This window comes from Orcinus orca, chromosome 3 (assembly GCF_937001465.1).
Source record: "Orcinus orca chromosome 3, mOrcOrc1.1, whole genome shotgun sequence".
NCBI classification, from domain to species: Eukaryota; Metazoa; Chordata; class Mammalia; order Artiodactyla; family Delphinidae; genus Orcinus; species Orcinus orca.
In genome coordinates, this window is record NC_064561.1 from 69,128,028 (window position 1) to 69,143,587 (window position 15,560).

The 15,560-nt window shown below is 39.6% G+C and overlaps 1 protein-coding gene across 7 annotated transcripts in view; it reads right to left on the bottom strand.

The window, feature by feature from the left end:
* The window catches only part of MATR3 (matrin 3), a 45,096-nt gene that overhangs the window by 22,749 nt on the left and 6,787 nt on the right, over positions 1-15,560 (bottom strand). Inside the window, exon 1 of one of the 7 annotated variants that reach the window (XM_049708065.1) lies at positions 7,260-7,415. The exons of 4 other annotated variants lie outside the window; for them this stretch is intronic. Coding sequence is in view for 1 of the 3 variants with exons in the window: in XM_049708069.1 (XP_049564026.1) it covers positions 7,029-7,076 (48 nt within the window). In the remaining 2 variants the exon portion in view is untranslated. Of the gene's footprint in view, positions 1-7,028; positions 7,092-7,259; positions 7,416-15,560 lie in introns of those variants that run through there. 2 more of the 7 variants (XM_049708069.1, XM_049708067.1) reach the window with 2 other exon arrangements.

Here is a 15,560-nt window from a genome sequence, read left to right on the forward strand (position 1 = left end):
ATAGTTTCTTACAGTATTTTCCCCATCTGAATTAAAAACACAAAACGGTGTTAAGAAATTTTCAGATTTTCCACGTTCTATCAAGGTCAAACACCCTTGCGATTTAACTTATTCATGCGAAAATATGCCAAATACACGTAGCAACCAACAATACCAATACAGTAAAAATGTCCTAACCATTTCACCAACAGATGGCAGGGACAGTTCACTATTAGTAATTTAAAGCATTGACTACTCTGGTCAGAACTTTTAAAGCAAGCAACTGACTCATTTCCAATTAAAATACAGGCTTAGGTTAATTACTCCTTAAAGTTTCTCATTTATTAAATTTATAATGGCTTTATAAATAACTTATCAACATAGTTTCCATTTTAGAGTGTTAAGTAAATTTTCATTTTCACATTAGCTTATGTCACTATGTTTTCCCAATATATGTTTATAACTTGTGTTTCATTTAAGGGTTTGATTTTTTAAAAAGATTGTTATCTGAGGAACTATTCAATTTTATATATTGAGCTTGAGCCACTTTAAAAACTTATATTTTAGTCTGTGTTCTTCAGTGCCATAATCTTTCAGTATGGCATGCCTTTAAGTGACTTACAAGGTTTTTTTAAAAAAACAAACTACTGATTAATTTAAATAGTAAACCCCCTAGGAAATACTGTCCCAGATTCTTTTTTTAATTGAAGTATAGTTGATTTATAATACTATATTAGTTTCAGGTGTACAGCATAGTGATTCAGTATTTTTGCATATTATACTCCACTATAAGTTATTACAAGGTAACAGCTATTATTCCTTGTGCTATACCGTATATCCTTGTTGCTTATCCAGCTCTATTAATTTCAGTTTTGTATAAAGCAGTATGTGCCTCATCACACAATAAAGATAAAACCATATAAAGCGTCGTGCCCAGGAAGGCTGAAAAACAAGTATTATTTTTAAATGCTTTAAGACTGTTGGTGTTAATCCAATCACAGACCTGGATTCAACTTCTTGATCCTTAGGCTAACACAGTACCTTCATCTGCTAAAATAGAAATCTTCTCGGTAATCCACAGAAAGGGTTCCTTTTATTCAGACTTGGAACATTTTTCTTCTTCCTAGGTTTAAATGTTTTTCCTAGTGACTTTATCAACTAGACATTAAATATTTTCAGATTAAGCAATAGAGAAAACTGATTAAATTCATACTACAGGAAAGAAAATTATTCCATTTAACTGGCAATTTTGACTCTTGATTTGACCTAAGACACTAACTTGGCTAACTCTCCTCTCTACTTAAAAGCAAAATTTGTGGTTTTTCTCAAGGCACCATTCTGCACTCTTAAAATTTTCCCCCTCCACTCACAACTTTATGATCTACTGCTCCTGCTTTCCACAAACATTTGTACAACTCTCTGATTTGATATAAACTGAGATTTTTAGAGCCCAAATGCCTGGATTTGATTCCCAGTTCTACTACAAAGTAGCTATGTGACCTTGGGCAAATTACTTAACATCTCTGTGTTTGTTCCCTCGTATGTAAAATGGGAATAAAAATAACACCCATTTAATAAGACTTGGTACATGGTAAGCACCATAGTGATCATTTACTTTATGCAATCTGATCCTCACAACCAATGAGAAATGAGAAGTAAAAGGACTGGCCCAGAGACATAAACACCTTTCACTTTCACTGCACTATTTCATATATCAACTATACTATCATGTCTCATCTCTTTCTATTTAAAGTCAGATTTAAAATCTGAACTTTGTTTCTGAACCAGAAGTCTGCTTTAAAAGACCAGATTTAAAGACTGGCAGTAACCTAGACAAATAAGACTGAAGAAGAGAAGTGGATTCTAGTGAAAGTAAACAAATTAAACCTCTTCCTTCTTCATTCTCTATTTCCAATCTACCTTTAAATTACCTTCTCATCCTTCAGAAATGCAGTCCATAACTCTCTATCTCCTCTGCCATAACCTTACCGGAGATACTCTCTCCTCTTGCCTTCCTGATGGCATCCGTGTATTGGATCCATGTTCACAGGTTTCAATATAAGCCTCCTAAAACATCACTCATTATTTTACTCTCTGCAAAAATATACTACTCGCGCCGCAGACTAACTAAGCCCGCAGGCGACAACTACTGAGCCTGCGCGAGAGAAGCCCACGCACTGCAACAAAGAGTAGCCCCCGAAAGCCCGCACACAGCAACAAAGACCCAACGCAGCCAATAAATAAATAAACACACACACACAACTCCCTACTACTTACCACATGAAGTCCACACTCAAATACAATTATTAGCTGGAATGTGTCTCTCCGTTCTCCATTTAATACTAGTAATTCTCTTAAGGCCCAGCACCACCCCCTTTATATCATACATTATACAAACCTGTGTGTATAAACACCAAAGTTTAGAAACATTAACGAAACCTTAGATACCTTCTACCTACCAATTTCCAGTGATTCCTCCTCCCCTTCTGCAGTCTCTTGTTTTTAAGTCTTACCACTTAATAGACATATATCTTTTTAAACAGTGTTAATTTAGCATTTCTGAATTTTATACAAATTGGCTTAAAATGTATGTACTGCCTACTTTTTAAAACTGATTTACACATGGATTACATCTACATTTTCACTGCAATATAGACACCATTAGGGCACATACACTTATCTGTTTTGCAGATGATGCACATTTAGACTGTTTCCAATTTCCTGTCATTAACAAGAACGCTGTTATGAATATTTCTAGGTTTCCTGATGCTTAAGTGTAAAGTTCCCTCGTCCATTCTGCTTTCCCAGAATATCATAGCCCACACAAGGAAACATAGCTAAGCATTAAAATTGTTCTGTTGTTCCACATCTTTTCACAGCTAGAAAATTTTTTTTTTTACTTTTTGATGTGAACCATTTTTAAAGTCTTTATTGAATTTGTTACAATACTGCTTCTGTCTTATGTTTTGGTTTTTTGGCCTCTGGGGGGGCACGTGGGATCTTAGCTCCCCCACCAGGGATTGAAGCCACACCTCCTGCGTTGGAAGGCGAAGTCTTAACCACTGGACCGCCAGGGAAGTCCCAAGAATATTTTAAGTACAAACATTTGTATTTCTTTGCTATTACTGTTCCTTTCCCATCTACTGTGTGATTCAGGTGTTCAAACACTTGACTTTAAACTTTCACATATGGTATAAGCTCTTTTTTCAGTGACTATACCAAAGGGAGACGTTTAACATCCTAGAAATACCCACAGAGAAAAAAAAAAGAACCCACCACACACATCACCTTTAAAGACCAGGAAGTTGTCTATTTCATTAACAATCTATGATACTACAAATCAAAGATCCTACTGAGACTCTAGTATCAACAGATTACTTTCCATATTTGCATTTACTGCTAACTGTGACAACTATAGGCATTTCCCCCCTCTCCGCTCTTCTTATCCAGCCGAATATCCAACAGCAAGAGCTGGGAAGACCTATCATCCCACCCCCCCCCCACCACGGGAACCCTCTGTTTTCCTACTAACGTGTTCTGACAGGTACCAACAACCACAGGCTATTGGTAGTCTACAAAAGGCAGGCAGAGATTTGCTATTTAAAAAAGTTTCCAGAAAAACCCCAAGTATTTTATATCAATTAGCCTTAATCTTTGGAATAGTTTTAAAATCTTTAATAATTAAACATTTTAAGTTAAAAAATTTTAATTAAAAAGAATTGTACGTAAGCTTTCATTGCTACTTCATGTAAATTTTAATTTCAGCAACCCCTGAGCCTTTTTTATACAGACATTAGGGCTTGACCTACAACTGGAAAATCACATGGAGGCTGCAACACAAAGGTACTGCATCTATTCAGACCTGCCACAGTAATAAATTATATTCAGGTGAGGAAAAATAACACAGCATTTATCATATAACTTCTACTGTATTACAGTTTATATTTAAGCTTATAGTCAATATCATCTGCGATAAGTCAAAAGCTAAAGTACTTTAAAGGCTACCTATCCAAAGTCCTCTCAATCCACTGGCTTCTCTCTACTCTACCTTTATCCACTAAACAGCTTTTCTACCTATAAACCTTTTAACAAGCATGTCACGACCCTTGATCCTAATGGTCCAATGAGAAGACCCACTACATACCTAGGAATTTTAAATTAAAGCAATTTCCTGGATAGTGTTAATTAACCCTGGAATAACCACATATATAAAAAATTTCAAAACTACACTGTCTACAACCCTTCCACCTTACCCACAATGAATTTAGTATTGTCCATCCCAAACCTTAAGTCAGTCAAGTATACTTAGAACCTGTTGTCACAGTGTGGTACAATTTTAATACGATTCTAACTAAGAGAGATATATAAAAACAAAGCACAGACTTTTAATTAGAAGATCTGCTAAGAACACCACCTAACAGACCATTACCCAATTCTCTAGTTTTGATCATTTAAAAACAGCTAATGGCTGCAGTTCATATCATAATCTAATTATCAGTCCTAATTTTACATAAGAATGCCTTCAGATTTCTCTGTACACACATAATAACAAGGGTATCTTACACAAGCGTTTCTTTCTGTCACTTTTGAACACTCTGCACTTGATTTCAAGAAGCTGGCTCATTTCTATCTCAATTCCCCTCAAAAATACATGAGACCCTAAAAAAAACAAAACATGAGATTCTGGTCTTTTCAGCAGTTCTAGCATTTACAAAAAATGTTTCATTTTTCCTCATTACAAAAGTATAACGTCTTGTGGATTATTTCAGGAAAAAAAGAAGGAAATACAAATGACCCACAATGCCAACATCCAGAGCCAAAATTTTGGGTGTATCTCTATTTTTATGCTTATTTACACGTTCCTTGAAACAACAAAAAAAACCATCAAATTTGGTATTAGTGGAGTTTTATTACACTTTCTTCCCAATGAGTACTATATTCCACTATAATTTTCCCATCACTACTCTCCTCTTAAAACACTTCTAAATAGCTGTATAGATCACCACTTGATGGCCACACTACAATTAGTAGATCTCCAAGTGTTTTATCTTCTGGATTTTTAATATGCTTAATAATCAACATTAACATTTATGTACACCAATCTTTGACACATTATTCCCTTATTTACAGGATAACTTCCTGTAAGTATAGTTCTTCCATTTTTAAGCCTATTTATTAAAACGTGCAGAGCCTAAATCAAGTATCCAATCAAAATGCAAGCATTCTAGAACACACTGGCATCACTGCCATTGGTTAACTACATAACAACTTCCTTGGGGTTTAATTCTCTCTTCTATAAAATTAGGAATTTGAACTACCTGTTATTTCTTAAATTATGTAAGACATTTTCTTTGCATTCTTCAGTTGTTAAAGTTTGTTTAAATATCATTGACTTGTAATAATATTTGGCGTTTACACGTCCCTAAAAGCATTAGTAGAATTAGTTTGTTTAAAGACTCCTTTAACATACACAATGTTTTAAGGTCAAGGGTGGTTAAATCCTTCTGAATTAATTAGCTCAAAATGCTACGTAAAAGCAACTCCACTTACACAAAGCTGAAGAGATGTGTAAAGATGATAATGTGAAAACTTCCTTTCTGGGTAAAGCATACGCTAACGTTATCAACATATAACGTGAAAAGGAAGAAATGCCAATTTAAGGCACTTTCAACACAAAGCTTCTGGCTAACGATCTCTTTTCCAAGTCTTATTTACATGACAAACCAGAAGAACCTTCATGTAGTACTTCAATCGTGTTTAATTTTAAGTTCAGTTCAGTGTAAAAGTCACACAGCGTTTTTTGCAACAAAAATCTGTCCTCCCCTTCTTGTTTTCCACAACAATACTAACATGAAATAATTATGTCGAGAGACTCCGTAGGTGACTGAACCATTTAGCTTTTTAAAAGGAAATTTTATTTTGAACATGTATGAAAACTGCCTAAAATATAATTTTTGCCCACTGAGTACAGCTGTTTAAATTTACCTGGGAGAAAACTGTTTTGTTGACTATCTAAAAATATTAAACCAAGCTCTGTTCAACACGCAGAACGCAGCATCAATGCAAAATCTCATGACTACGACCTGGGAAATCAACGACTCGCACACTATTCCAGCGCGCTTCAAAGACTAGAATTTCAGAATCGCCATAACTGTTCTAGAAATATCTGGCTGGAAAACTGTAACTGATCCAATAAGCCTATGCCACAGAATGGGGCCACAGAGCAGGATAAACACCTAGGAGATATTGCTCCGCCGTAAATGGGGAAAGTCCCTGTAGAACACACAACATGGCACAGCGCCGGCAACGAAAAGAACAACGATGCCGCGACTACACCAGGGTGTACTCTAAACCCTTTGTTTGGAAACCGGAAGGTCCCCACACCACGCCATCCTCTCTGGAGAACCCTAGACTGATAGTATTTTAATAAAGAGGAAAAGGAATGTGAGGTGACTCTCTAAACAACAAATCTCCTGCCTCGCAGCGCACTGAAAAAGGCTTTATCCACGACGCAATACGATAAACAAGCGTTAACGTTTCATTTTTCGGCCATTTTTACGCGATGGCGGGTGGGGGGAATTGTTTCTGAGGTCCGGCTAAAATCGCGCGCGCCTGTGTGTGGGCAAGGGAGGGGAGTCTTAGGGGGCGCTATGAAACGATGGGCGAGGAAAGGAGCGAAGGCCGCGACACCAGGGAAAAAACGCCGCTCAAACGGCCAGGCTTTTCAGAGTCTACGAAATCCTCCATTTTGGGACACATTTTCAGGCGCAAAAGGGGAAAAAAAGCATATATATCTGGGGCTGGCCCTATCTTAACTATCCTCCCCAAACGGCAGGCCCCCTATGATTAGTCGGTCCCTCAGGCCTCGAGCGCTCCTCCCTTCCCCTCAGCGCTGCAGTCCGCGTGTAACGGGCTCGTCGTCCCGCCCCCGCCCACAGCAAGCCTAGGACGCAGGAAGCTCGGCCGACCGGCTGCCCTCTGCGCCCCCGACTCTCCCGCCGCACCCTGGGCCCTTGCCTGGCCGCGTGTCTCCCTCCGGGGCCGCTCACCTCCGCCGCCCGAGAAGGCTGGTTGCGCCGCCACTGCGCTCCTAACATGGCGGCCGCCGATCAGGCGGCTCACATACGCAGCGCGGAGGGAGGCAGAGCAGGCGAGCGGGAGCGAGCAAGAAAGGCGCGCCGCCGGCTCCCCGCGGCCCCTGTCGCCGTCGCTGCCTCCTCCCGGCGGACGCAGAGAGCCCCCGGCCACCCCACCCCAATTCTTACCCGCTTCTCGCCTACCTTAAGGAGAGGGAGAGGGAAGAGGAGAGGCACCTCTCTCCAAGCGAGCGGGACGCTGAGGTTCCCACAATCCCCCGCAGCAACGGCGCTGTAAGAGGTGGCAGCAGCGGCTGCAGCCCAAGAACAAACCCACTCTCGCGAGAGCTCGCCCCCACCCACCTCGGTCCCTTTCTGCCCCTCCCCCTACTCAGCGCGCGCACGTCGCTCGCGCCCTCAGCGGCGGTCGTTGTTCTCTAATCCTGTAGCCCGCTTATGGCGGGAAATGGAGAGGCGTAGCTTACGAGTTCGAGTCCCATTCCCCACAAAGGATTTTTCTCGACTCCCCCCATATTGCTGGGTGTAAAACTTAAAAAGAGTATGCGTTAGAAGCGAGTCGCAGGAATCCCTGGCCTAGACCCAATTTCTATCCTCTCTGGTATTATCTGATAATTTGCTGAGGGGTCGTAATTAGGGCCACGAAGTGGGGACAGATACCATTCTGAGTGGTTTTTGATTTCAGATATTTCATGCAGAGAGTCATTGAGGAGAAAGACAGCTATTGAAAAGACCGCCGCAGCCATTTGGTGAATTTGAACGTAGAACACTCTTCAAGTACCCCATGAGCAAAGGAGTATATAGCACATGTGGAAATCCTGAGAAATTGTATAGATAAGGCCGGAGGAAAGGGCCCCTGGGGTTTCAAGTTTAAACGCAGAGGGACAGGCAGTCAACTGACACCTGAGGTAAATCAGTGAATACAAGTCAGACTAATAGCCCTGAAAATTTTAAAATCTAGAGCATGCTAAACTCTGATTCGTGTCTTTGAAAAGTCATTCTGGGTCTACTGTGAAGATATTGGAGGGGGAAGAGATGGAGAAGAGCAGAGACCTGTAGAATGTTGAAGAGATCGTTTGGGACAAAAAGCAAATCTTACAATCAGGTAGAGCTGAATGGCAAAAGAGACCAAGTGAGTAGAGGTAGGGGAAAAAAGCGAAGAGGCGGGAGGCAGAGAAATTGTACTGCCTTGACAGCCCAGCCAAAGTACTTAAAGGCCAAAATGATCAACAGGGTCAAATGCTATCAAGAGGTCAAGACTAGGACTAAAAACATCTACAAAAGATTTAGCAACTTGGACTTCCAGTAAAGTGGGAGAGGAAGTCAGAGGGGAGGTGCTGAGTGTATGGAAAGCTGTAAGAGGGAAACTACCAAATGCAGAAAAAGTGGCTATGAAGAGAGGAGAAAGCAGGGTTGGGGAAGATTTTTGTTTTACTATGGGAGAATTTTGGGCACAATTAAAATGTTTGCAGAAGAGTTATCTTAGGAAAGCACTGGTTGAAAAAAAAAAACAGGAGAAGGGATAATTCATATTGGACACTACTCAAAGGATGGGATCTGAAGAAAGGAGACATGTCTTTACTGTAACAGGCGGTATGGAGAGGATGGTGTGGAGTTTTCATTAGGAATTATAGTCAGGTGACTTCAATTTTCTGTGACTAAGCCATCTGTGGAAAGGGCTAGAGTTGCATGAAGGAATATTTTTAAATAGCCGTTGTGAAGAGTGAAACTGTAATCCCACATCCCCATTATGTTGCATGATTTTCTACAGGCTTTGAGAGGGCATTTGGTAGAATACATCAAGAACTGGGGTTCCCCTGAGTAAGTAAGGCTTAAGCCCACTAAATAGTTAACTTTGGAATGAAATTTGGGGATATCCTAAATGTTCAGTGAATCTTGGGTCCTCCTTCACTTGAAACCAGATCTGCTTTCTACTGAGTCTTTGATTCCAACTGACTTTGGATAAGACTTCACTTTATGTTCTCCCCAGATCTTAGATGAAAAAAAGAGGCTCTGCTTCTCTGGAGACAGAAACATGAATACATGCTTAGTTCAGATATGCACTTAACCATGCTTTTGTACAGGCTGTTAATGCAATCTGGTGGTCGTACAAAGAAGGAAAGGCAGACTTTTTCAATTGAGTAATTATTTATTGAGGATCTGCTTAGTGGGTCAACAGCAAAAAGACACATTGGAAACCAAACTGATACAAGATTTCAGTGATCAAATGCCAATTTCATGAAAGATGGTGTACAAGGGTGGGTATATAATGATGGATAAGACAGATTACCAGCTCTTGAGGATCCCAGTCAGATCAAGATTGGACAAGGAGTCTGGCCTCAAGGTGGGCCTAGCTATGAGAAGAGATGGATCAAGAGCTCTATTCACATTTGGGTTTCTTGGCAGTGGGTGTGGTACACCAGGGATGATGAAGAGGCTACGAAGCAAGTATTTGTGCTGAGACTTTGAAAGGTCTAAGTGACAAGTTTGAAATAAGGCTTTAAACACCAGGATACAGTCTACATTTGAGCTAATAATGAATACCTTTCAAAGTTTTGAGCAGAAGAGTCCTATTGATTGAGGACATATATTTTGACACCACTAAGTAGCTGACAATGCATTATAATTCTGAGAGTAAAGTACCATTACTCTTGTTTTACATAAGAGATTAAGAAAGCTTGCCTAAGGTCATGTAGCCAGGATTTGAACTCCGTTCTAAATAAATCCAAACCCAGAGCTTTAAAGCATTATATTGGATTGCCTTCAGCAAAGCTGTGGTCTCAGAATCTCCTGGCAGTCCACCATCTACTTCTTAAATAGATTAAATGCCCTGGAACCAGGCCATTTCAATACCTTAGGCTATTTAAAAACAGAAAACTGTTAACCAGTGGCTCTTTTTTAGCAGTGGCAAGGGAGGGGAAGTGGGCTTAAAAAAGGGTTTTGGGGGTATTCCCTGGTGGTCCAGTGGTTAGGACTCCACATTTCCACTGCAGGGGTCCTGGGTTCGATCCCTGGTCAGGGAGATCCCACAAGCCATGTAGCAGCGAGGGCAAAAATAAATGAAAAAAATTTTTTTGAATAAGGAATACATATAATAAAATTCAAAGCACACAACAAAGAGTTTTCCCCAACCACTACTCCTTTACATAAAGGCAACCACTATCAACCATTTGTGTACTTTAAGGATTTCCTATAAACATAAACATTTATACACACACACACACACACACACACACATACGCTTGTGAATTAAAGATTGCCACAAATAATCCTTTTCCGCACTTATGAAACAATAGCATCAATTTCCCCCTTACCTGCCCTCTGTAAGGGCCCTGTAATTGGCTTTTAACAATAGAACACAGAAGTGATTTTAAGATCTACTTTCATCCACTTGGAAGTCAAGTGCCATGCTGTGAGACCACATCAAAAGAATCGAGGTGCTTCAGTCAACAGCCCCAGCTGAGCTCCCAGGTGACAGCCAGTGGCATCTGCCAGCCAAAGTGAAGCCTCCAGATGGCAGTAGCCCCAGACAAATCCATGTGTAACAACACAACCACCCAGCAGAGCCCAATTAACCCACAGAATTTTAATACTTGTTTGAACTACTAAGGGTTTTTTTTTAGTAGATTTTTTTTTCAAAAAAAAACAACTGATTTTTACCTTTTTCCCCATTTATACATTTTCTTCTCATACCTCTTTGCCTTTGATAGTACCCTTGAACAAAGCTTTCTGTTTTAATCGGAACAGTTCTAGGGTTCCCCTATTAAGCATCACACAGGCTTTCAGAATAAGATACATTTTACCAGGCTTGGAATCCTGACTCTCAGCAATTTTAGTAAATGCCATTTTAGCATGTTGGGATAATATGTATCTTTTATTGAGATCAATTAATTGCAAATATTTTTGATGTATTCTTAAAATAATCTAGGAATAATGTTATATTTTTATATAATGGTTTATCTATTAAGGTCTTTATGTCCCTAATTTAGCAGTTATATTCCACTATATATGTGAAACAGAAAAGAGAATCCAACTCCCATCCTCTAAAAACATAAATTCTTGAGGAATTTTTAAATGTCTTGAAATTCTTATTCTGACCCTCTCATTGAGCCCAGAGTTTAGTAGCACAGGCACTGGAGAATTTTAATAAAATATGATAAACCCTACCAAAGAGCAAAGCTAGGGGTGGGGATGTGTGACATCTTTCAGGGACTACTGAAATGCTTTTCTTGCTTCTAGTCTCTTACACATAACAAATGCCAAATACCTTGTTTCAGGCCATCGGCATCTTGGCCACTATTGCTGTAGCTTGAGGAAGCTTCCTTTTGCTGTTAACATACATAGAACATATACAGACATAGCCTTTACCCTTGCTTTTAAAAGGAGTCTCCATTAGGGACTTCCCTGGCAGTCCAGTGGTTAAGACTCTGAGCTTCTAATGCAGGGGGCACAGGTTCGATCCCTGGTCGGGGAACTAAGATCCCATATGCCACGCAGTGCGGCCAATAAATAAATAAAATAAAATAAAATAAAAGAAGTCTCCATGTACTTCATACTTCCTCTCATAGCACCCAGGAGTCTCTGTTAGGCTGAATGAGGTTGATGATTGAAGCTATTTATGAGAATTAGTTGGAAGGGAACTATACATGAAAGCCCCAAACCAATCACCAGTTTTGAAGTCAGATTCAGTGACCACCACCATAGTTCCTGGACCAGCTGTGTGACCTTGGGCAAATAACAGCATGCACCTTGTAGGGCTGTTGAGAGGATTAAGAGATGTATAGAATGAATTTAGCAGTTTTGGCCCATGGTCAACAGGCAGTAAATATTCTCCGTATTCTGTGTCCTGAAGTGTATTTACATAAATATACTAAAATGACATAGAATCAAAGATTATTCACTTTTATAGAGCTCCAGAGTAAACATGTTAAAATTATCCATTTAAATATGGTTATAAGTTTTATCCTGGCACCTACTTGTCAGTGCAATGACTGCTAGTAAGAGAGGTTCTACAAGTTATAATTTAGAAAGATGTTTCAAAAATTTTCTTCAACATAAAGGCACTTACAGATTATCAAAAAAAGTTTAAAAGGCCACACGTTTTAGTTAAAAGATGTCTCAACTTTGAACAACAAATCCTCTGCAATTCCATTATTTTCATAGAACACTTTGAAGCTAAATTTAGTTTCAAATAGTTAGGCACTGTTATATCTTTAGAGTCCACCAGCAAATGATTTGGAAACCCAACATCTTTGTTTCCATGATTTTTCTTTTCAAAATTAAACAAAACCAAACCAGCACTGTTATTATCCTTACTTACTGGGGTATTGTTAAAAAGTAGGATATGCCTATGGCCTTACTCTGTATTGGGTACCTAATGACACACTGATACTAATATTTACCAGTTGAGGCTCTTTAGTCAGCTGTCAGTAGAATTGAGGCTGCTTGGCTATATGGGAGTGAGGTAAACCTGTAAAAACTGGTGAATAATATCTTTCAAAGGACTGTTACACGGCATGGGGCTATCTAGCTCCACAGTAAAACATGGTACAATGACACATAAAATGGGTGCTCAGTCAGGGAGGGTGGCTTCTCTGCTTAAGTGCTGCCTGGGCTGAGATCTCATAGTAGACAAAGTGGAAAAGGAAGATGGAATGGGAAAGGGAAACAGCATGTGCAGAGACCTAGATGCAAAAGGACTGAAAGAAACCAGCATATCAAGAATAAAATCTGAGGGTGGTAAACATGAGAGGGCTACACTGTGTCTTGTTCATCATGTATCCCCAATGTCTAGCAGAGTTCAGTTCATAAAAGCTGTAAAGCCATAAAAAGGGTATGAGTTAAATGACTAGTCCTCTGACAAGATGAGTCAATAGCATAGGTTATTTACTCATCTTCCTCTAACTCAGCCCGGGAGATATTATATACACAAATAAGAGGGAGGTTAGGGATGTGAGAAACTATGAAGAGTCCCCTGGATCATGATTGGGCCCTACTATACAGGGCCAAGAAATGGAAGCCCAGTGTAGAAAAGGGTAGAGTGCCATGGGAGTAGAGGTTGTGCCATAGGCTGGCAAAGAACTCTCCTGGGGTGGCCAACATACTGTAACCATTAGCTCCTGGAGTTCTCCTCTAGAGAATTACAACTGAGGGGAAGAAGAGGGAGTTCTACCATCTGCCATTCTGGTGTAGTCCAGATTCTAACTCACAGGCTCTGTGCCTTGAGGACATCTCTAGTTTCCTTCAATTCATTAGTACACTAGGGCCTGGGCTTGGCTCCTCCCTTCTACCACCAGCTGATACAAAATTCCCATCCTCTTCTGTGAGCTCATAGGGTAAAAAAAATCAAGTCATTTGGGGAATACAGCATCTACTATAAAAGACAACAGCCTCAACCAGTATTCTAAATGAAAGAGAATAAACAAAGACCATAGACTAAGACATGTTGAGTACTAAAAATGGAATGTTCATAAATCATAGCAGTGTTTTCTTAGGTCAGTCTCCCAAGGCAACAGAAATAAAAGCAAAAATTTAAAATGGAACCTAATCAAACTTTTAAGCTTTTGCACAACAAAGGAAACCATAAACAAAATGAAAAGGCAACCTACAGAATAGGAAAAAATATTTGCAAATGATGCTACGGACAAGGGCTTAATTTCTAAAATATACAAACAGCTTGTACAACTCAGTATCAAAAAAACAAACAACCCAATCAAAAACTGGGTAGAAGATCTAGATAAGACATTTCTCTAAAGACATACAGATGGTCAATAAGCACATGAAGATGCTTGACATCACTAATTATCAGAGAAATGCAAATCAAAACTACAATGAGGTATCACTTCCCACCAGTCAGAAGGGCCATCATTAAAAAGTCTGCAAATAACAGATGCTGGAGAGTGTGTGGAGAAAAGGGAACCCTCCTATACTGTTGGTGGGAATGTAAATCAGTGCAGCCACTATGGAAAACAGTATGGAGGTTCCTTAAAAAACTAGAGTTGCCATATGATCCAGGAATCCTGGGGATATATCTGGAGAAAACTCTAATTTGAAAAGATACAAGTGGGACTTCCCTTGTGGCACAGTGGTCAAGAGTCCACCTGTCAATGCAGGGGACATGGGTTGGATCCCTGGTCTGGGAAGATCCCACATGCCGCAGAGCAACTAAGCCCGTGCACCACAACTACTGAGCCTGCGCACCTAGAGCCCGTGCTCTGCAATGAGAAGCCCGCACACCACAACAAAGAGTAGCCCCCGCTCACAGCAACTAGAGAAAGCCTGTGTGCAGCAACAAAGACCCAACGCAGCCAATAAATAAAATGAAGATACAAGAACCCCAATGTTCATAGAAGCACCATGTAGCTGACAGGACCTAGAAGCAATAACACTTCAGTATCTAGAGCACATCTAGCACCCAGATCTTGGTTCCTTAATACCATTCTCCAATAAAGGAACCATGACTCCTTAGATAAATGGCTAACTCTGGGACAGGAAAGATATAAGATGAACCTGGAGCATCTTATGATGCCATAAAATGAGAAGTGTTTAAAAACAACAGCACAATGATGGGGGCATATTGAAGGGACACAGGAGTCAACTGTAAGAGCTCCCAGTGGCCAAAGATGCCAACACTTTGAACAAAATTAAGTTTATTACTGGATTATTTCCCAAGCATAAAATGAATATCCATGAGTCCATAGTTGTAGAAATAAATTTAATAAATGAGGGAAGAGACCAATTACTTTCTATAGAATTTCAATTAATTGATGTAAACATTTCACCCTTAAGAATACCACAACTCCATACTACTATATATAAAATAGATAACTAAGAACCTACTGTATAACACAAGGAACTCTACTTAATACTCTGTAGTGACCTATACAGGTATAGAATCTAAAAGAGTGGACATATGTATATGTATAACTGATTCACTTTGCTGTACAGCAGAAACACAACATTGTAAATCAACTATACTCCAATACATATATATATTTATAAAGAAAGAATACCACAACTCCACTCTTCTTAAGTGTGGGCTGCACAGTGACTTCATTCCAAGGAGTACAGCACTGGGGAGAGGGGGTAACTTTACAGTGGAAATACCTGAAAATATGACCTCAGCCACATGATCAAGGTTAACATCAATAGTAATAAGTCATGTTGATAGTATGTACCCTTGATATGGGAGGAGAATGGTACTGTGGTCTTCCTTTCAAAATCACTTAAGATTTTGAAATCCTAATTATGAGAAAATCCTAATTATGAGAAAAACTCAAACTAATTGAGAAACTCTACAAAATGCCTTACTCAAAACTTGAGGTAATCAAAAACAAGGAAAGTCTAAGAAGCTGTCACAGCCAAGAGAAGCCTAAGGAGACATGATGACTAAATGTAATATCGTCAATGGGATCCTGGAACAGACAAAGGACATTAGGTGAAAACTAAAGAAATGTGAATAAAGCATGAACTTTAGTCAATAATTAT